The sequence below is a fragment of the Carettochelys insculpta genome, chromosome 2 (assembly GCF_033958435.1).
Source record: "Carettochelys insculpta isolate YL-2023 chromosome 2, ASM3395843v1, whole genome shotgun sequence".
Taxonomy (NCBI): Eukaryota; Metazoa; Chordata; order Testudines; family Carettochelyidae; genus Carettochelys; species Carettochelys insculpta.
Genome location: NC_134138.1, coordinates 108,900,931 through 108,923,912, shown reverse-complemented (window position 1 = coordinate 108,923,912; position 22,982 = coordinate 108,900,931). Strand labels below are relative to the sequence as shown.

At 42.7% G+C, this 22,982-nt stretch overlaps 1 protein-coding gene across 2 annotated transcripts in view; it reads left to right on the top strand.

Moving 5' to 3' along the window:
- The window catches only part of CYB5A (cytochrome b5 type A), a 36,060-nt gene that overhangs the window by 2,976 nt on the left and 10,102 nt on the right, over nt 1-22,982 (top strand). For both annotated transcript variants that reach the window (XR_012644472.1, XM_074987525.1), the window contains exons 2-4: nt 13,777-13,905; nt 16,308-16,337; nt 21,993-22,027. Coding sequence is in view for 1 of the 2 variants with exons in the window: in XM_074987525.1 (XP_074843626.1) it covers nt 13,777-13,905; nt 16,308-16,337; nt 21,993-22,027 (194 nt within the window). In the remaining variant the exon portion in view is untranslated. The remainder of the gene's footprint in view (nt 1-13,776; nt 13,906-16,307; nt 16,338-21,992; nt 22,028-22,982) is intronic.

Genomic DNA, 22,982 nt, shown 5'->3' with positions numbered 1-22,982 from the left:
AGGTGGGGGAGATTTACTGCTGCCACATACTGCACCCTGGTGGGAGGAGCGCATGGTGCCTCCAGCGGCAGCTCCTAGAGGCCACAGGGTGTCCCTTCCAGCGGCACATGGCCGGCACCTCCATGCATGGCGAGGCACCATTAGCCACGTGCAGCGGGTGCCTCAAGCCGCATGTGGTGAGGCAGCTGTAGCTGTGTATGGCAAGGTGCCTTTAGTCCCGTGCAGTGAGTGCCTCAAGCCGTGCGCGGCAAGGTAGCTGCAGCCAGGTGCAGCGGTAGGGTCCCAGAGGCGAGGTGGGATATGAGCCAGGGCAGGATCCAGTGGCTCCTTAAATGGTGGCTTTGGTGAGTGGCAGGGTTGTTGCTGTTTTTGTTTTATTTTATTTTGGGGGGGGGGGCGGACTCTGGCTGGGAGAGCTGGCGGGGCAGTAAGCCCTCAGTTAATGGACTTTTGGAAATAACGGACACCCCTCCCCCCATTAGTCCGATAAATGGACTGTTTACTGTACAAATGTCTTATTTTTAGTTTTACATTTAAAGTATTCCAGTTTTAATAACCATAGAACAGATGTGTGAGCCATGTAGAACTGCATATCAAAGAATATATTTGCAAGATTACCTACAAATCAGTCTACATAAGGACACTTCAGTTTTTTTAGGTTGAATTCTGCTCTCACCCTGCTGTAGCTAATAGTCATAGAGAGGTAGCCATGTTAGTTTGTATCTCCACAAAATAAAAAAGCAGTCCTTTAGCATTTAAAAGACTAACAAAATAATTTGTTAGGTGATGGATGAGCTTTTGTGGGGGAGACCCACTTCTTTGGATCTGGAAAATTCTGAATTTTCAGAAAAGTTCAAATATTTCCAGATCTGAAGAAGTGGATCTGTCCCATGAAAGCTCATCTAATAAATTATTTTTATTAGACTTTTACGTGTTACAGGACTGCTTTTTAGTGTTGTAACTAAGAGCAGACTTTGGTCGAGAATGTATGATATCCCTGGTGCAGGAGGCTTGATAATGCAGCTATTTATCTTTCTATAGAGAAAATATATTGTGCGAAATGTGGTGTTAACGACCATAGTATGTACAGTTTTTCTGAGTAATAACATTCTTACTAGTTTACCATATTTTTCTTTCAGAGCTGAAGCTGCTGTTTCCCTTATGCTTTCAGGGTCAGTAAGCAGTTGGTTCATATATAGCACAGTAGTCATCTTGCATGTGTCTGAAAACTGTTTTTATGAGCTGCTGCAAATGTGTTAGTCTGGGAGCTCATGTGGGTGTTGCTATAATGAGGGTACAGTTTGATCTAGACATGTAAAATCCTGTTGAATATGTTAATTGGTTAAACATTAAATTTAACTGATTAAAGAAGGGAAGCCGCTCCAGCCCAGCCAGGCTGGAGTGGTCCCCCTGCCATGCACAGGGTGTGCTCCAGCCAGGCTGGAACAACCGTTGGCTGGGCCTTCTGCACATACGGACTGCTCCAGCAGGGCTGGAGCCACCTCCTGCCCACAGCAGGCAGGGGGCTGCTCCAGCTTCCACAGGTTAAAAGTAGCCAGAAAGCTTCATCCATTTAAAGTCCACGTATCAGACCTGGTTCACCAGGTTGCCACTGCTTTATTTACCTGCACCTTTGCATGTATGCCCTCTTGAAGCTCCTGTTGGATTGCCGTTCCTGGCCAGTGGAAGCTTGAGGAAGTGGTGTCCTGCTGCACGCCTCTTTCTTCTGCTCCCGTTGGCTGGGAATGGCAATCCACGACCATGGCAGCTTGAAGTTCCCAATATCTGTGGAGATTCAGGCAAATGAAGAGGCTGTGGGTCCTCCAGAGGCTAACCGTGGTTAGCTACCTCCATTGTATTGCCAACTCCTGATTTAGGGCTGCTTGATCTTGCCCCAGTGCAGGGGGCTGGACTTCTCAAGATCCCTCCAGCCAGTTATGTGATGTAATTAGGGTGACTACCTATTTGCCATAGGCAACGTGAACTGGACTCTGGGGAGTGGGGCCTGCTTTTTCATGTCACGGCTCATCAGTGGTGGGGGCAGCTGCTTCACAATGAGGCACCAGGGATGGTGGCTCCACAGCCTCCTGATGAGGGGGAGTGGAGGATGGGGGCTCCACAGTCTGCCACCAGGGAATTAAGAGGCTGCTTCATGGCAGAGCTTACTGGGAGTGGGGGCTCTCTCTGGGGTTCCAGAGAGTGGAGCAGCCACCCAATGGAGGAGCCCCCTGGCAGTGGGGGCTGCTGCCTCAAGAAACCAGGTGCCAGGGAACAAGCGCCCCACAAAATACAGGACAATTTACCCATTTTCTTAAAGTCAGGACATCTGTGAGACAGCTTAAATAAGGGACTGTCCTGGGAAAACAGGAGAGAGAGTCACCTTTGAGATAATGCTTAACAGAAACAGCTGAGAGGGCATTAAGAGTTCATAGTTCTGTGGTATTATCACCCACGTTCTAGAAAGCTGTGACTGATTCTGTGGGTCTTGGGGCAGCTGCTCCAGTTTGTCCAATGGTCAAGTTGTCTCTGTCTCTGTCCCTGGTGCAGCCTGCATACTGAACTTCTCATTCCCACCCCAGAACAATGATTTAAATGAAGCATGTGCATTTTTTTTTTAATTTTTAAAACAAAAACAAAAATTGAGTTAAAGACTTGAGCAACTCCAGTTAAATTTTTAAGTGGGGTATGTTCTGGGTCCTGGGGAGATCTGACAATGAAGACCCAAGTGCGTGTGTGTATTTTTTTTTTTTTTGTGAGCCGTTTAGGGTGATAGAGATTTCTCTGAAAAATGAACAGATTTATTGAACAGGTTTATCTCTTGACCATAATGGAAGGTCAGCAAAGACTTAAGCTTGTGGAGAGCTATTGCTCTGCAAGTCATTAGTGTGCGACAAGCATTTTCAACATAAATTTCTAGGTGGAAAAAGTGATAGATAAAACTGAGGCTTTTAAGCTTAAATATATTGTACTTAAGTGATTCTGGAGCTGGTCAGTACCATGATCTTGTGACAAAAGAGATTTTAAGATACCTTGCACGTAGTTTTGGGTCCTGCCTTTAGGAAACTGTCATGACCCCTCTTTGAAAACCACCCTGGAGGAGTGGGGGAGGGGGAGAACCAAGGATCAGGGCTTCCCCTGGCCAGATTAACTCTTCTTGCAGACTGGGGTTACTAGATTTTTGTGGGCCTCCCCATGGCTCTGGAGTGGGAGCAAAACTTCGTAGTACTGTGTGTGGGAGGAGACTGCCTGGGAATAGGATGGTGACAGGGGTCTGAGGTCTGGGTGGGTACGGGAGACATCTAGGGCAGGATTTCTGTCTGCTCAGAAGAGATTCAAATGCCTCATGACTGATTAGCAGAGCACCCACAGTGAGGTTTTTGGGTTTTTTGGTGCTGCACATAAAAATAATTCCATGCAAGGATGGAAAAGGTTATTGGGAACATTTGTTCTGGGGGTGAGGGTTTGGGATCTGAGAACCAGGGAAGTTTGGGGCTATTTATTTCCAAGCGTTAGGTATATGGATAGATACAGGTATAGATATATAACAAAAATGTTAGACTCTTTCAAAGCTGGAATCACTCTTACTGAAGACAATTTAATGCATACAACTTCACTGTCCTACAGGTTCTGTTGGTTCAGTTTGTTATACATGCTATAAACTTCAAGTTAGTCAGGTTCACTGCTCACTTAAGACCTTTGTCCTGACGGTTCACCGCCTACTTATCAAAACCGATTCAAGGTCGGGATTTGTAGTGGATGCCAAATTTGCCTTTTGTAACCTCTCTTCTGCATGCCTTCTTTTAACCTTTTGTGCTAACTTTCAGTGCATAATCCTTACTCTCTGCCCTCGTTTAGCCTCTCTTTTTTGCTTAGTCATTGTGGATAATCACTAGGTTTAGTTGGCACAGATCTGACTTTTTAAAAAAAAAACAACAAAAAACCCAAACGTCTGAAGTTTTACAATAAACGTATTTAAAATAATGAGAGCTGGTAATGGGAAATTAGGTTCTGCTACTAAAGTTTCAAGTAGTGTAGCAGTAATTGTTTCCTTGTCATACGTGTGAATAGGGGATTATTTTTTTCCCCTTTGGAAGGGAGATGGATAGTAAACTGCTATGCCGTGGTGTCCAAACAGTTCTGAAGCAGAATCTACTATAGTGGCTATTGCTGTAGCGAGCTAGTCACATTATTCTGAAAAAATATTGTTCACTAAACCGGCCAAATAGTCACATGCGGCTAATGTGTTGGACACCATGGCTGTAACACCTGTGCATGCTACTCAGGCCAGGTCTACACTAGACAAAACAGTTGATTTTACATACATTGATTCTGGCTATGCAGTTGCCGTAGCTAGAACTGCCTGTCTGAAATTGACTTACCTGACTGTCTTCACTGGTGAAGGTCAATGGGAGTGTTTCTCCAGTCAACCTCCCTTGCTTCTTGTGATAGCAAGGATTACAGCGGTTGACTGTCGACCCCAGACAGATCGATTTTGTGTGTCTCTACCAGATGCATGAAATTGAACTCTGAAAGATTAACCCTGACTGGATAGACGTTCCCAAAAGTGAAGATGTGCACTCCTCTCAGAGCAGCTAAAGGGTGTAAACAGGGCTTGTTTATTCTCTGCTTCAACTATGGAGCCACTTGTCCATACTTGAGTAAGCTGCAGAAACTTGGAAGACGGGGGAAAATTTTGTCTTGTTTTTAATTCATATTTTATAAATATACAACTATATTCCCCCAATCTATGTTAAAACCTTATGCTTTCAAAGTAGAGCACTTAACAGTTAGGCTAGGTATACAGTAAAGGGAAAGGTCGAATTAAGGTATGCAACTTCAGCTACGTTAATTATGGTGCTGGAGTTGATTTACCTTAATTCAAGCTTTTGTGTTGTCTGTGCTGCGGGAAGGTGATGGGAGCAAACACTCCCATCAACTTCTCTAACCCTTAGGAAGGAACAGTAGTACCAGTACCGATGGAAATAGCCCGTAAATGTGATTTAGTGCATTCCTACCAGACGTGCTGAATCAGACTCCAGAAGATTGACCGTGGCAACATCATTGTTCTCAGTGGTTAAGAAGAGCCCTTAGGAAATGGCAAAATTAAGGTTGCCTGTGCAACTTTGTCTCCCTTTTACCAGATTCAGAGCCATGAAACTAATCATGGGCTGTGAAGTCTGGTCTGTCTTGTTCTTTTACTCATGCTATACAGATTTTGCATGGAAGACCAGCATTGCTTAAATTGATGCCCTTTTCCCAAAAGGGAGTTGCTGGAGGGTTACAAGGTCATATGAGGGAGTTGGCAGTATTTTTTTTAAATGTTCTGCACTGCTGCGTACCATCAAGCCACCATCAGAGTGGGGTGGTAGGAAAATAGCATCTGTTGTCCACTTGCCCAGTTCTGAATGCAATCCTGCCAGCAACATCACAGAAGTAAGTATAGCAATACATACCATGCCACCCTTAATTCCATTCTGCTGTTTTCAGAGCTTGGCAGTGAAAGAGTGGTGACTGCTGACTGAGGCTGTGTCTACACTATGAGATGAATTTGAATTTATTTACACTGATTTTTGTAATTCTGGAATTAATATGTTTGAATTTGACCATCCTCACAAAGTTGCCCCACGTGCTCCTCACAAACATCAACTGTTGCAGTAGTGCATTGTAGGAACATATTCCACAGTTCTCTCATCCCCATAGCATTCTGGTTATGCTCGCTAGTCTTTGAGATCATCTTCCCACATTGCATTTTCCTCATTCCCCTCCTGTGGTAAGCAAACATCTATTTCTCCTGTTGGAAGGAAGGAAAAGTAGGGCAGCCACAGAGATGGCAAAAAGGTTTATAGAAATGTCTGTCTTCTGTAGCTGAATTCTCAATTGGCCATCCAGTGAGTGTGTCTCTCCCATAATTGCATCCGATCCCTGAAAATAATAGAGGAACCCTGAAAAGCTTGAAGAAAGAAAAGATGGGAAAGCTTTTCAAAAAGGAGAGTTGCCGAGGAGAGAGCGTTTGGCTTTTCGGTGCACTGCATAAGGCTTCTGTGCATGGTCTTGAGGAGCAAATATGCTGTGCTCCAAGCCCTAAATAAGGGTGGAGGTGAGAGATGAGTGAAGTGTTGAACTTGGGGGGGAAGAAAAGGAGTGCTGCTTCTCGGTGATGACCCGCACCACTGGGATTGATTTTGCTATTATGAAACTGGTGTAGTTATAGCCGTGGTTTATACCACGCTACTAACAGGAGGAATAGGATTACACCCAAAAGAAAGAGAAACACTCTCTGAGGTTTTTCTAACTCCCAGTAGTTATCTAAAACAGCCCATGGGTTGGTGGAATTCATTGGCTGTTACTTATCCTGATTTCTAAGAGCTGTAATCTATCCCCAGCAAGTGAGACTTTCGAGTTTCAGGGGATAGGACTTTAGGGTTAATAGGAGAGTGTGACATACAGAAAAAAACAAACCGTCCTGTAGAACACGGAGGTTCAGTGGACCACGCTTCCCAGCTGAGGCAGCTTGCTTTCAGAACTTTCCGGTCATTAGATCAAAGCCCTTTCAGGGGTTCTGGGGCATCTTTGCCTCAGCCTTACACGTTACCCTGACAGGCTCATGAAACTAAAGACATACACACAGTAATACACATAGCTATGGCAAGGTGCTAAAAGGAAAACCAGAGATAAAAATGCAAATGCTAACTTTTACTTACACAGCTGAGCAGGTGCAGGAACAAAACACTGCATCTGGCTATGTAAGCTATACTGTTACATATTTCTTCTTGGTACCAATAGGTATTCATGCACTACTCTGTTTAACTCACGAGCAGGTGGGAGGAGCGGTGAAGGGTGATCAGTCCTTGTCGCAGACAGCGTGCAGTTTCTCCGGGATTCGGGAGTTCCTCCTCCTCCTCCTCATGTTGTTGCCCCCCTTTATGGTCTTGCAGTTTGCTGGCTCCACCTGAGGCCTGACACATCACATCCTGGTTGCTTTTTCTTCTCTTTGCCTTCAGCCCCTCTCAGCTGCCCTCCCCATTTTACACAACCATACTTCTCATGCTTATTTTTTCCTTTTAAGGTATGCAGCTGGCACCTCTGGGCTGCTAGGTCAGAGGCCATGGATCTTTCCTGTATAGGTTTTTCCTGTTTGTCAATTTTAGATGAGGGGGGAAGGCTGCAGATAGTGCAGTCTGCAAGCAATTCAGTAAATTCTGTTGCTGACTGGTTTAAGCTTGCCCAATTCACTTGGTTCCTCAGTTCCTGGTGTGGAGCTAGTGGTTTAGCCTGTTTGTGCTGAGGCATATTTCCCTATAGCAATTTAAAAGGGTCTCTGGACCCTGCCTCCACCCCACGTACCACACTGCATTGTTCAAGTGCCTATGCAATTCTCCCTAACATGCCTGAGCGTGGCCGTTCACTTAAGGGTCACCAGGTAATTTTGCACAAGTCTGTGTTCTCAACTGGCCATCCACTGAGTATCCCCCCACACACACACTATTGCATCTGATCCCTGAAAATAATACAGGGACCCGGACTGCATTCTCAAAGTTAGAAGAAAGAGGATAAAAAAGGCTAGGAAAAAAGATTTTTCTTCTTCACTACACAGTATTGGAATAAAGTCTGGACACCGTGTGTGAAGCAAGCAGGAGAGTTTATTACACACAGCTCTGGTGAAGTGCCGCTTCGCCCATCAGGACTCAGTGAAGAGCTGCCAGACAATAGATTACAATTGATTATATAGATTATTGATGGGTGGGGGGAAAACTACAACATAGGTGTCGCCCACCTGGATAGGTTCTAGCGGCAAGACGAAATGAGCACAATAAGCCAATAATCTAAAAAGGTTACAGAGTATCTCCCCCCATAGCTCATAGAACATCTTATCTCTAGTACAGGTGCTTTCCTCTACATGTTAAACAAAACAGATACACAATGACCAGTTCATGTCAAGATGGGATAGAGGATGTGGCGATGCTTCCACACTGGTGCATCTGGGGGGGTTTATCTAGAAGATTTAAAACACATGATATCAACAACATACAGCACTAACAATTGGTTTCCACATGCAGGGCCTCTTCTTGGAATGTAGTTGATGACTCAGCTATTCCTCCCTTCAGACTTCAAGGCCCTTCCTGCCTGAGCTGGGATGTCCTTCTCTGGGTCTTGTGAGAGAGATAAAGGAGAAGGGGCCCAGCGAGGTATCTTTCCACTCAGGCTAGCTGGGTTTTTATATCATAAGCCTACTCCAGACTTTAAGAATTGAATAGGAGGTCTTCAGCACAAACCATGGCCTGCCTGGGGAGATTTTTATTCTACAGCAAACATTGCGAACGTGAGTGATGGCAGTGAAATCTCATGCACTGAATTTGTGATGGAAACAGGAATCTCAACTAGCTCTCCCTCCGATTTTTTTTTGAGGGGGGTCAAAGAATGAAGACAGACAGAAAATATTAACAAAAAGAATTTAACAGAAACCTCAAACCAGCAGGTGTCTGCAATGGACAGCAAGCCTCCGAAAATATTTTTGGCAGGGTGGGGATGGGGGTGCTGTGGTCTGCAGCTGCAGAGCCGCTGGGAATGTTGAAGTAGCTGAAGTAGTCCTTCCCTCCTCCCCGCCCCCCACAACTATCTTAGCCACTGAGGGAAACCTTCCCTCCAGCCACAGCAAGCCCCCAAGTATCTTAGCTGCCGGGAGAGACTTCTCTCCATGGGCTGGAAGCACCTCTGGTCCCTTAGTAGAATTGTTCTCTTCCTTGTCTTTCCATCTGTGCAGTATGTTCAAAATATCTTAAAAGAGAGGAAGGTTGAATTGGTTTTGGCTCGGCTTCTTCTTTCTTATGAATTAGTAGACTTCATTGTCCAGTAACCTGTGGGCATCTGATCCGAGTGCTAATTTTGCTTTCAAATACTTGTTCGTTTCAGATTAACTCTGCCTTCCTGTTCTTGGACACAGTCTGCTGAAATTTCAGTGGTCTGACTTGCACAGCTTATAGCTATCAAAATAAGTAAGACAGAGACTTAGACTTAGGTCTGCCTGTGCGTCTGGGTACATTGGGCAACAAGTGCTCTCCAGAGATTTCAGTCTGATGCCACTGTTTCCGCTTCTTCCCACATTATACCAATGTTCTTAGTCTTCTTTAATCGTGCTTCGCCATGTTTTCAGTGGTCTTCCCTTCTTTCTCTTTCCTTTAGCTGGTGTCCATTGCATTGCTACCTTTGGATGAAGATTATCTAAAAGATGCAAGATGTGTCCAGCAACACGCAGTCTACGCTCTGCCACAACATTCTGCAGTCTCCGCAGACCACATCTTCATAGAATCTCTTTGTTAGTAATGCGATCGATATAGGTAACACCAAGGATCTTACGCAGACATCGTTGGTGGAACACATTCAGCTAACATGATATTCTTGCAATGTTTCATTGGCATAGATTGCAGTGGACATGGCAACAGTGCTATAGAGTCAAAGCTTTGTAGCAAGGCCAATCGTTGTCGCAGACCAAATCGGGCATAGTCTTTGGAACATTGCCAGGGCTTTCCCAATTCTGCAGTTGACATCTGCCTCGACATCCCCATCATTGGACAGAGTGCTGCCAAGATAGGTGAACCACCGGACATCTTGTAAGGACTGATTTTTGACCACTGTTGGCATGTTTGCCTGAGCTTTTCCGATCTGCATCACCTTTGTTTTATTGCTGTTTATCCTCAACCCAACTTTACCTGCTTCTTTTTCTAAACTTGTTGTCACGTCCTGGAAGTATTCGCCCATTTCTGCAAGCAGCGCAATATCGTTGGCGAAGTCCAGATCTGTGAGCTGGCACTGGTTTTCCCAAGAGATGCCAAAATTCATGCTGCACATTGCTTTCCTCATAATGAAGTCCATAGCCAAAAGCAATGAGAATGGTGACAGAACACAGCCTTGCTGCATACCAGAGTCGATATTGAAGAAATCTGTCATATCACTATCAGTCCTCGCACAGCAACTGGAGTTGAGGTAGAGATTTTGGAAGGTGTTGATGTAGCGTTGAGGGATACCATAACTATGTACTATGTTCCGCAGTGACTCTCTATGTACACTGTCAAATGCCTTTTTGAAATCGATAAAGTTTGACAGCGGCCGTTGAAATTCAATACTCTGTTCAATGATGTTGCGCAACGTGAAAATTTGCTCACTGCATGAGTGTCCGCTCTGAAATCCAGCCTGCTCCTCCTGCAGTGAATTATCCACTGCGGCCAGAAGCCTCCTGAGCAGGACAGTACAAAACACTTTGCCTGGGACTGATAGGAGCGTAATGCCTCTCCAATTACTACAATTGGCGACGTTCCCCTTTTTTGGTAACTTAACAATCACTCCCTTCCTCCAGTCACTTGAACGCATGCTGGCAAGCAGAGTATGTCCCAGCAACTCCGTTAGTTCTTGCACTACACTGTTGCCCCCATACCTTAGTAATTCGTCCGTGATTTGGTCAAGACTGGCGGCCTTGTTGTTCTTCAGCGATCTAATGGCTTTATCAGTTTCTTCAAATTTGGTCACACCTAGGTCTACTTCTAGTTTGTCAGAAGGATTGTAATTACTAAAATCGTAGGTTGTGGCTGGAGCTGGCTGGTCCTAATTTCTCTTTGAAGCGCTCTATCCAGCGTGTATCTTGCTCTTTACTAAGTAAGATCTTCCCGTTCTTATCCCTGATAGCATTGGAATTGCATCTTTCACCCGTTAATTCTCAGACAATACGATACAGCGTCTTGGTGTCGCATTTCTTAGCTGCTGCTTCTGCTTCATCACCCTTACATTCCAACCATTCTTTTTTGTCAGCCCGACAGCTTTTCTTAACTTGACGATCCAGCAGTTGGTACTTTGCAATAGCCTCTGCTATCCTGTTTGGCGATTTTGCCTGGTCTCTATGCTGTTTCGTGATTTTTACGCTCATCTATCAGTTTCCAGGTTCTGTCTTGTATCCAGCAGTTCTCTTTGCATGCTTCTTCTCCGGCCAATCGTCTCTTTCATGCTCTTAGTCACTGCTTGTTTGAACCACATCCACTGGTCTTCAAGTTCATTTTCACGATGCATTTGTTGGAATTGATTCTTGAGTTCGAGCTTGTACTGTTCAGCCATGGCCTGCTCTCTCAATTTTTCAGCTGCGAAGGACCGGAGTGGTTGCCTTTCTCTTTCTCTTTTTAAATGAAGGCGAAGCAATGCCATCAGAAGATGATGGTCCAATCCAATATCAGCTCCACGATACACTCTTGCATCTAATAGCGCTGATCGCCAGCATTTGCTGATACAGAGATAGTCGATTTTGTTGTTAGTGATGCCATCAGGAGACTGCCATGTTTTCTTATGAATATTTTTGTGTGCGAAATAGGTGTTTCCAATACACAAGTTACTCATACTACAGAACAGCAGTAGGCGCTCTCCATTATCGCTTGTCTGTCGCTGATCCGTATGGGCCAATCACGTGTTCCCATCCTTGTCTTTTTTGGTATCTATTCGTGCATTCATATCGCCCATATGTAGCCGCATGTCACGATTGGGGACACCGTTGATAGTGTCTTGCAGCAGGTCGTAAAATGCGTCTTTTTCGGTTTCGTGGGCATCCTTAGTTGGTGCATGTACTTGAATCATGGTAGTCTTTGCATGCCTCGACTGGAACCTTGCTGTGATAACGCACTTGCTCACTGGCTTTCATCCAATTAATGCCTGCATTGCATCCTTGCTGAGTACCAGACCTACACTGTGCACATGTTGGTCATCATTTCCAGAGTATAGAATGGTCTTTCCATCACTGAGTATCCTGTCACTTCCTAACCATCTCATCTCACTAACGCCTAGGATGTCCATTTGGTAGCTGTCAAATTCATGAAGTAACTGCGCTAGCTTTCCACACTGGTATAATGTTCGTACGTTCCAGGTTCTGACTTTCGTTTTGGTTTTGGCACTAAGGATTGAGCTCTGCATCAGGCACTGAATTTTCTTTCGGCTTTCATTTAGCGCCATCATAGAGGAAGAGCTGATACCTTTGTGCTGAATTAGGCTTTGTTTATTTTGTTTGGTTGCACTTGTTTCCGTAGCAGTTGATAGGTTTTACGGATCGGGTTGCTAGCCCAATGTCCAAACTTCCTCCTTTTTCATCCGGGCTTAGGACCGGCAGTGGCAAAGTTGGTAAGACAGAGGAAAGGCTATTATTCTCTTTTGCAGAATTAGTGCATTTTATAGCACTTATACACAGCAATGGTAGGAAAATATGATTTTTAAATCACAAAGTTGTCAGGGAGGATCTGCAGATGTAAGCGTTCTTGACTTGTAGCATTCCCCTGAGTTACATTGTGGCTGTGTCTACACTACCGCCTTCCTTCGAAGGAAGATTGGTAATTAGGGTGTTGGGAGTTTAGTAATGAAGTGCTGCCGTGCATAGGCAGCACTTCATTAAGTAAATTCACCCCTACGGCAACTCCGAAGTTTTAAACTTTGAAGTACCACCATGCATCTAGCTGCGGCGCACCTGCTGGTACTTCGAAGTGCTGGGGCAACTTCGAAGTCCCCTTACTCCTCAAAATTTTTCGAAGTACCGGCGGCTGAGCTGCGGCTAGACGTGTGCAGGTACTTCGAAGTTTAAAAGTTTGGGGTTGCCGCAGGGGTGAATTTGCTTAATGAAGTGCTGCCTATGCATGGCAGCACTTCATTAGTAAACTCCCAGTTACCATCCTTCCTTTGAAGGAAGGTGGGAGTGTAGACAAGCCCTGTGTGTAGTTGTGACATACAATTTTCAGACGCATCTGAGTTCTGTTGGCTACAGTTACTGACCCGAACTGCCAGCCGCACTATGCAAGTGGCTGGTCTCAAAAATGCAAGTGGTCACTCGTGCATATTTCTAGCCAGCAAAGGCTGCTGCTGGCAGGGGAAAAAAAACAGTGTAAAAGTGGTTCTGATGACAAAACCCCCACATTTTGTCGGCAGCCTCTTATGCCTAGAAGAAAGTCAGACATAAAAGGCTGCCAACAAAGGGCAGGTTTCGCCAGCAGAACTATGTTTACACTGCCTTTTTTTTTTGTGCCAGCAGCAGCCTCTGCCAGCAAGCAAATATGCGAATGAGCAGATATTAGCATACTGCTGCTTGGAGTTTGGGTCAGTGTAACCATAGCCTTTGATTTGAATGAGTCTTAGGCATCTGTCATAAACTTTTGAACACTGTTAGCCAGGTAATTTAGTTTTCAGTTAGCAGGTGTCTAGCCCTGATTTACAGATATCAGGGAGACTAACAATGTAGCAAGCTTTGATAAATTAAAAAAAAAAAATCATCTGTTGCCTTAGTTATTGAAGTCCATAATGTGTAGTACGCTGGGATTTGTTTTGACTCGCACAATAACTGTAAATAATTCGTATTTAGGATGAGTTGAGGGTTAATTTGCTTAATGTATTCACCTTTTTGCCATGGACTACTTCTATCAGGAATGGTGAGATTCTACTTCTAGCTATTTAAAAGTATGCAGGTGGAAGTTTTGAAATAAAGAATTAGTAGTTTAAAATGTAGGAAAGAAAACAGTTTTGCAAAAGGTAATTGGAAAAAATAAGAGAAGGGATTTTATTTTCACTCATTTGGGTAAACAGTGGAAGTATTTAAAATAGTGAAAAAAGTGAATATTCTTTAGAACTTCACCAACTTACTTTTTCACAGTCCAAGTCTGGTTTGACATCTGAAAATAAATCTTCCCACCTTCGGTGATTTCTAGAAGATAGATTTCCAGTTAGAGCACGATAGCTGATTTTCCTTCCCCCCTGTCCTCTTTACAGCATCCAGGTGGTGAAGAAGTCCTAAGGGAACAAGCTGGAGGAGATGCTACTGAAAGCTTTGAGGATGTTGGACATTCCACAGATGCCAGAATGCTGTCTGAGACGTATATTATTGGGGAGCTTCATCCTGTGAGTACATTGTTAATATAGTTTTTGGGCTTGGACACTTTTTTTTTTTTGAATAAGCACGTTAAAAATAGCATAGATGTGAAAATAGCTCCGGATATGCCTTATTTTCCCATCATTCTTGCTACCTTTGGTTGAAGACCACACGATCTTTCCTGCTTAGGCAGAAACTGTGGGCAGAATGCTCTCTGTTAGTGCTTAGATAATTTGATGTCAAATCCCGATAAGGATATATTCCCTCTCCTTTTTGAAATGCATTGTAGCCAAGATTTTAAGCTTAGGTTGACAAAAGTAAAATCCAAAAAGACTTCTAACTCCTTTGGTTGTTAAGGTAATATTGAAAATGTGAGAGATTTCATGGTGATCAAAAAAGAAGCTGGAGGTGAAGATTTAGAATTCTGTTTTAACCATGTAACCATCACAGTTCTACCTGTCACTCATTCCTAAAGTGTGGGCATCCCCTTTGATTTAGACCTCTCATTAGTTCCTTATATCTGGGCTATGTTTTAAAAGTTCAGCAAATTCCTGCAGCATGACATCTCTAAGATGTAATCTTTTCTGTTTGTCCTCTCAATTAAAATTCTTCCAGACTCTTGACTATATATGAGAGAGGTTTTTGTCTGTGTCCATCCATTCATCCAACTTTCTATGAGTCCATTTGTTCAAGAATTCCTAAACAGTAAGAGCTAGGACAGCTGAATGCAGCTTTGTTACCATAACTTAAAATAAGGTGTAAGGGTTGGTTATTACAAGACAATGGAATATGTGTTGAATGTGATTTGGTTTCCCTTCAAACAGAGAGGAAGGGCTCTGGTAGCAGGAACAGTTATGTTCCAGAATGATCACAGGGGCATAGCAAGTAAGTGTGCCCTGGAGAGCCATGGAGCAGCTATCAGCCATGCAGTGCAGCCACCGTAGCTTCACCCTAGTCAGGGCAGCTGCCTCTGACTGACTGGCAGCATGGACACCTCAGGCTGGACTTGGAAAGCATTGCCACTCCACCCCTAAAGTTTCCCTATACCCCCAATGTCTTCACTCTACCCCAGCCCCACAGACCTCCAAGCCCCTGCCATGACTCTTGTACCCCAGCCCCTTGTCCTGAAGGACCCAAGCAGTGCTCCATACATTTTCCAGTCAACCTGTGTCTTAGTTACAGGAAAAAAATCTTTTTCTGGCCTGGACAAATGCAGTCATGCCCTATTCACATCCATTTACAGTGCTGCTGCAAAGGTGATTTTCCTGGCCTGCTGTCTCTTTGACTATCTCACCCTGTTTGCATCCTTCCACTAATTCCATCTTCTATTTCATCTCAAACATAAACTACTCTCAAGGCCCTTCATGGCCTACCCTAACACCTTTGCTCTGATGCCCATTAAAAATTTCCAGTGTTCATGTTGCTGGTGTGGTGGTGATGCTACCTATTGTATCGATCGATATTGTGTCATTGTTTCCTTGTACTCTCCCTTTTGTCTGTATCCATCTCTTGTCTTGTTCTTAGCTTGTGAGCTCTTTGGGGTTGGGAGCCTCTCTTTTTTTGTTCTACTTGTACATCATCTGGTACTGTGAGGCCTTAGTACATAACTAGAATGCCTAATTTGTAGGGTGTTACTAATAAAATGATTCAGTTTCTCCCTGAGGTTGGAGAAAAGTTTTTAGAACAAATATGAGGTGAACAGTCACATTCTTCATCATGGGTTAATTCTGAAATAGTGTCAGAAGTAACTTATTTTTGAGTATTATAGTAGAAATGTGCAGCCAATATGCTTCATGCTTCATATAAAAGACCCAACTGTCCCTCACTTTACTGCCAGTGTCCAGCTTCTGTCATCTTGACAGCTTCTGCACATATAGCAGACAGAAGACACTGAGTTAATACTATGTGCGTGATTTACAAGTAATACATACATAAGCTGCCTTTTAAAAACTTCCCTAAATCTGTCAGACTTCATCTGCTGTCTTATGTGCTGTAAAATTCAGGGCCTATGCAACTGAATGCTGCAGATCACGTAGGATCTGGAGTAGTTTGCTCCTATATATTGTCCTTGTGTAAATGGTGGAAGGAACTATCAAATCCAGGGACATTTTTCAGTTTGTTATGCAGTTGATCAAATGCATGTATTCCTTTTAGGAACATAAGAAATCAAAATCTGTTGGTGCACAGAATTTTGAAATGCATTGATGAGCTTCATTCACTTGAATAAGGAAACATTCTGGGAATTACTTTACAAGGAAGTAAAATGGTTTGTGATTCAACTTAGGTAACTTAAGATCATGAACTGCCTTCAACTGCTTTAAGTCTGCGCTGCAAAGGGAAAAAAGAAATTAGCTGAAATTAGTAACCTTCTGATCATTTTCTTTTGTACACTGGATTCTTATCTAAGCTTCTTCCCCTTATTTTCTTGCAGGATGACAGGGAGAAAGTGCGGAAACCCACCGTAAGTGTCCTTGTGTGTATGTGCGGGCGTTTTGTTTTGTGTGTTGTTTCCTTTTTTGAAATCTCATGTCCAGTTCTCCGTCTGGACACCAAGGTTTTTTTGCACGCGGTGTGCCCACTGAGACTCCCAAGGACAGGAAGGCCAAGTTTCCTATTAAAATAGGTCACTAAAGTAGTTTAAAATACCGTGCTTGCCCTGAAACTCCCATAAACGTGTAGTTCTACAGTAGACGTTACCTAGTGGCTAAAAATGTCGTCGTTTCAGTCTTGCTGAGACACCTCTTCCCCCATCCACCCCCTTGGGGGAAAAAAAACACCAAACAAACCAGAAGGGAAATTAATTCCAGTCTTTCATTGTTTTACTGTATAGTAAAAGCCATTAAATACACTAGTGAACTATTTTTTCATAGTTTTTAAATAAAATTTAAGTGTGTAACAAGTGAAACTTCTAGGCAGAGTTTATTCAGTTGTCTGAATGCGGGGTTGCTAATTACCTCTACTTCGGAGTGTAGCTTTTGGCATAATGGACACAACTCACACATTCCAAGCATAACAGTTACCAATCCTGTGCAGAAGTAAGGTGAAACAAGAATAAAGTAGCATCAGGTGTAAGTTAATATACCTTCTCTGTCCACACCATTAATGTTTTAGGTTAGGTAAACTCAGAATGCCACTTTTAATCTTACCAAGAATTTTTTTTTTAAGCGTCACATCTGTACCTGAAGGATGCATACCCATAACAGATGCCTTTGGGTATATCAACAATTAAAATAAAGCCACATGAATTGGTAGAAGTAGTGTCACAATTTAGAAGTAAGCAGGAAATTCTGAGGGCCAGTGTGTCTTGCTGCAATTATAAAGAGTCATACTTTTGAGAACTCCCAAAATACATTGTCTGAAAAAAACCTAAATTTCCTATTCCTCTGTACAATGTTTTAAAAGTACACTAAAAACATTAACTCGCTCTCTGTATTTTTAACTAAGCTATATATACTGTATAAAAAAGTTCCAGGATTGTCATTTTCTATGTCACTCTGAAGCCTGTTATGTTTCTAGAGTCAGCATGAGGTTCTGGAATCAGCTACAAACATAATCTAGAGCTTTTCTTGCTCAGAGTATCACCAGATTTCATGATCTGTCACCTTCCACTTTGTATCATGTACTCTCCAGGTGGTATCATTTTGATTTTACAAAGTACACTTGTGTGGTATACAGCTACCATAAGGCATGTGTCCATGCCTTGTCAAGAGTCCTAAATCAAGCATTCTTAACTCTTTTTTTTCCTTTTGTTTGCCACCTAACATTCTGTAGGGCTTCAGCATAGGATAGTTAGGGGCAGGTTTGAGGTTCTGGGCTTCAGTGTTGCCACCCTTAATGTACAGTTATTTTACATGCAACCATTTCATTGCTTGTATGGGAGAGACTGTACAAATAGTGGATTGTTTAGTCCATGCGCCTCCTGCACAAATCAGTTCAAATCTCCCAGTACAACCATCCCAGACAAAAATCAATGCAGGCACCTACATAACAATCCAGCAGACAAAGCATCCTGAACACAACTGCCCTGCATAGAATCAAATTCCTCATTTATCACCCTTGCACACCTTTACAAACCACACGACCCATGGACAAATTTGCACAACCACCCACACAGCAAAACAACCAGCATACATAACTGCAAAAACCACTCAAGCCTAGAATATCTGAATCAGTGTGAAGTAATGGAAACAACTACAAGCCTGGTTGAAATACCTCTTTGTGTAGAATATCACCAGTTGCAGTCGTCCTCTGGCTTTGTGGTTTATCATCATCCAGTCTGTAAGTTCTCTGCCATTTTTAGTTTTTAGCTGTATGGCTTCACAGCTATTTCTTCAACTGCTCAAACTTTCAGCTGCTATTAGGTTTTAGTAACTGCTACTTTGAACATATTTTAATTAGAGCATTAACTTTATTTTCTGACTTTCTGTTAAAATGCAGAGGCTTGGTATTACAGTTCTTTTTATTTGTCTCTAGTTGTTAAAAACTTGCAAATGCAAATGAGGTGCAAATTTGCATGCCTGCCCCCTCATTTGCATATTCTTTCAAAAGTAAACCCCATCTTTGAAAGAATCCTTCTTCCATTTTTTCTGGGAAGAAGGATTCTTTCGAAGATGGGGCTTACTTTTGAAAGAGCATTGTCTACGCCGGTTTTCTTCTGTTGAAAGAAGCTATTTTGAAATAACATGCAAATGAGGTGCCCAATATGCAAATCTAAGATGTGCCTCATTTGCATTTTCAATTTACCTCATTTGCGTACCTCTTTTGAAAGAGGAATGCAAGTGTAGACACAGTCTTTGTGTTTGAGGGAGGTCTACACTGCAAAGTTATTTGGAAAGAACAGCCATTATTTATTTTTAAATAACTATCCAAGCATCTATGCAATACAACTGCTATTCTGAAGTAATTTTGAAATAGCAGTTGGCTTACTTCAAATACGGTAAACCTCATCTTGTGAGGAATAGTGCCCATTTTGAAATGTCATTTTGAAATAGGCTGTATCTAAGTAGATGCTGTATTTCGAAATATGTAAGTTCTGTTTCGAAATGCATTTTTGTGTGGAGCAGCATTATTTTGAAATAAAGTATTCCGGAATAGCTTAGTTTGAGATAAGGCTGCCCTGTAGACATACCGGCTGTGTCTACACTTGCATTCTTTTTTCAAAAGAGGCATGCAAATGAGAGAAGTTGAAACCACAGAGGAGGTGCAGATTTACATATCTGGCACCTCATTTGCATATTCTTTTAAAAGAAGAAAAGCGGTATACGTGCGGCTCTTTGGAAAGTAAACCCCATCTTCAAAAGAACCCTTCTTCCCTTTTTTTCTGTGGGGAGAAGGGTTCTTTCAAAGATGGGCTTACTTTCGAAAGAGCCGCATCTACACTGCTTTTCTTCTTCAAAGAAAATGCAAATGAGGCACCAGATATGTAAATCTGCACCTCATTTGCATTTTCAATTTCTCTCATTTGCATGCCTCTTTGAAGGAGGAAGGCAAGTGTTGATATAGTCATTCTGAATGATTTACACAGAGTTCACTCTTTCAATGTCTTCCTTCTGTGCACGGTCTCAACAGCCTTTGTTTTTGTTGATCAGGGAATGCTATTGATTATAATATCCCTGCAATAGTGCTGGACTTTGTAAAGTGCTGGCAAATGCTTGAGTCTATTCAGTAGTGACTTTTTCCAGGTGTTCTTAATCTTCAATTCCATGTTCTTCGGGAGGGATAAAATTTTTAAATCGTGATTGTTACATCAATGTTTATACCGTTTTATTTCTCTGTTGCTAGTTATTTGTCTTCCCATTAAAAGCTAGGCATGGGCAGTAGGCGATGGATCACTTGGGCTACATCTGTACTAGAGTTTTGTAGACAAAACATGCATTTTGGTGACAAACTGTCGACACAAGAGTTGCGTAGAGGCTCCGGGGAGCCCTTTTGTTGACAGAGCAGATCAAAACATCAATCTGCTTTTATGTGTAGGCGTGACCTGTTGACAGAAGTTTTGTCGGAACCCCTCTTCCAACATTAACTTCTGTGGACAGAGGCTTCTGGTGTAGACGTAGCCTTGGTGATCACCTGTTCTGTTAATTCCCTCTTGGGCATCTGGCATTGGTGACTGTCAGAAGATGGAATATTGGGCTAGATGGACCTTAGGTCTTACACAGTATGGCCGTTCTTATATATTCTGATAACATCTACTTCACCAATTTATACTTGTTTTTTAATTGTTAATAGAATTTCTTTTTCTCTTTAAATTTTTCTGCACATTAAGGGCTCTGTCTTTTTTTTTTTTTTTTTTTTTTTTTTTTTTGTCCCCCTTGCAAACACCACAACATTGATAGCAAAATAGCCTGTGCTACTTTTACAACCAACACTATCTGCCGCTAGGTTGCACGTCCATAAATCAAAACTGGAATGTTTTAGCAGACTATACTCCTCTGTTAGGAGTTATTTTGAAATCACTGGGATTTGTGCTCTGAAGTCTTCAGGGTGTTTTGAAATCTCACCCTTACATGGCTATCCAGGCGTCAGAGGAGCTGAACTTTAGACTCCAGATTTCAAAACACAGGCCTGTGTACATTTAAAAAAAATCTGATTTAGACTGGCAATACATTAGTGGAGAATTAAAACAATACGCTTTTGACATGACGTCAATCTACTGTTACCAATGGAGTTGTTGAGTATAGGTTGAACTTCCCGATCTAGAACATTCCCTGGAAAAAACTGTTGGACTGGGTCAGGAGTGTTGTGGAACAGGGAGCAGGGGGTCAGTGGCACCCCAGGGACAGCAGCAGACCCTCTCTGGCCTGTGGACAAGAGCCCTGGGGGGCGGGAAGGATTGATGTCCATGAGCTAGTGGTTGGTAGTGGAGGGGTTGTCATTGACCTCCCCCAGTCTGGCAAATTCTGTACTTGGGTCCTGAGGGTGGTGGATGAGGGAGGTTCATTCAACCTGTACAATGTTAATGTTTGATGTAATGAACACTTAACCATGTGTTTAACTTCAAGCACGTTGGTAGTTCTAGTGACTATTCATATGAATAAAGCTAGAGTCTAAAATATTGAATATTTTTTTTGCCTATAGCAATTTCAATTTGAATAAGACATCTTAATAAAAGTATTTTAGTTTATAATATTTAAAGTTGCAGCAGCACAAGGCTTCAATAGGCTGTAAATTATTCAAGTGAATTAATTACAACAGCTTCTTCAAAAAGGAATATTTACATATATATTTTGGAGTATGCTGAATTATTGACAACCAGGAAGCGTGGGTCTTAAAAGGTGTTTCCACTGCAATAATTCAATCTTCTGAACATTTTCCTGATTCCAAAACCAAGCATGGAAAGCTTAAGCCCCAAAAAAATCACAATATGAACGTTTAAACAATTTAAAGTCTTGGTATAACGCAACAGTAAATGCCATGTAATCATTTACTAGTAAGAGAGAACCATTAAACTACTTGGCAACAATTTAAGGTTATTACAGATAGGCTATATCTACACGGAGCAGTGCTGCTAGCAACATGATGCAAAGGAGGGCTCTCAGAAATGCATATGGCCGGTAATTTGCATACTCTTGTGGATCGCCCTGCTGGCAGAAAACACGCTGTGCAGATGTGGTTCTGTTGGCAAAAACCCCATTTGTTGGCAGCCCTGACCCCTAAAAAAGATCAATAAGAGGCTGCCAACAAAGGGGGGTTTCACTGACAAAACCACATCTACATGGTGTGTTTTCTGACAACAGCAGCCTCTGCTGTTACTCCTGCAGGATCATCCTATACAAATTAGTGTCCATTTACCTTTTCAAGAACCCTCCTTTGCATCAAACTGCCAGCATTACGTCCATGTAGACTTAGCCAGTATGTATAAATTGCAGCAGGAAACATGGGATCAGAATGTTATCTGTAGTAATTTGCTAATCAGAAGCTTTGAACTGTAAGGCCGACTTCATCCAAGCACGATAACTGCATTTGTGTCTTGCTGTAGCTGGTTGTTGAGAAAAGATAGCAATCGGTGTTTATGATGAATCCATTTCCATTAGCCAGCTGTCTCTGGAGAGGTAGGGGGAAGTGACAACCTATGTTCTGTATCTTAATTATGATTTTTTTTTTCTCCCCCTTTCAGGAAACACTTATTACCACTGTGGAGTCTAATTCCAGGTATAGTATGGTTTGTGATGCTGTCAACAGAAAACATGCTGTGCAGACGTAGTTCTGTCGATAAAACCCCCTTTATCGGCAGCCATTATCCCTGGAAAAGATCAGGGATAAGGAGCTGCCAACGAAGGGGGCTTTCACGGACAGAACTGCATCTGCTCGGCGAGTTTTCTGACACTAGCAGCTTCTGCTGTTACTTCTGCAGGATTGCCCTATTCAAATCAGCAGTGTAGACTATGCAAATTGGCACTCTTGGGACCTGACCAGTCCTGAGCCAAGGGATGTTGGTGCCAGGCCCGATGCTCCCCTGGGGTGCCATCTCATGACTCGTCCCTAGTCTAGCAGTGCTGCTTGCCCCAGCCTGCTGGTTTTCCCTCCATGACTGTGATAGCCCAGAGCACCTGTTGGGTTGCCAACAATGCCAGATCAGGGATGTTGCCACGTTAGCGGGGAAAAGGTCACAGGGCTTGACACTTTAGAAAATAAGGTAGTAGATATTAGGGGCTTATCAATGCTAGATAGTACACTTGGAGTAAAATAAGGAGGGAATTTAAAACAAATAAACATACTTGATTAATTCCCTGTATAGATGCTCTTTATTCCAGATTGAGTGTGTCCATACAGAAAAGCTAGATAAAACTTCCTGTGGTATCAGACCCTAGGAATATGACATGTAGGCTCTTGTCATCATGAGTAAATAGCAGGTTTGCTTCTCAACATTCTGCAGGGCATGTTGTCATCTTACCATGAAAATTCTACACTTCATAAAGTTAAGAATTTAGCTTCTTCTAAATTGCTGGTGTCAATGTCTCTTTTCCAGAAGTGCTACTAGTGCAGGAGACACTAGTGCTCCTGCTGTTACTGGCAACTCTGTAACTGCCTTATTAATAAGCATCAGCTCAGAAAAGTGTTGTTACTTTTGTGTCTAAGATCAATAGGATGTGGAGCTACACACAGA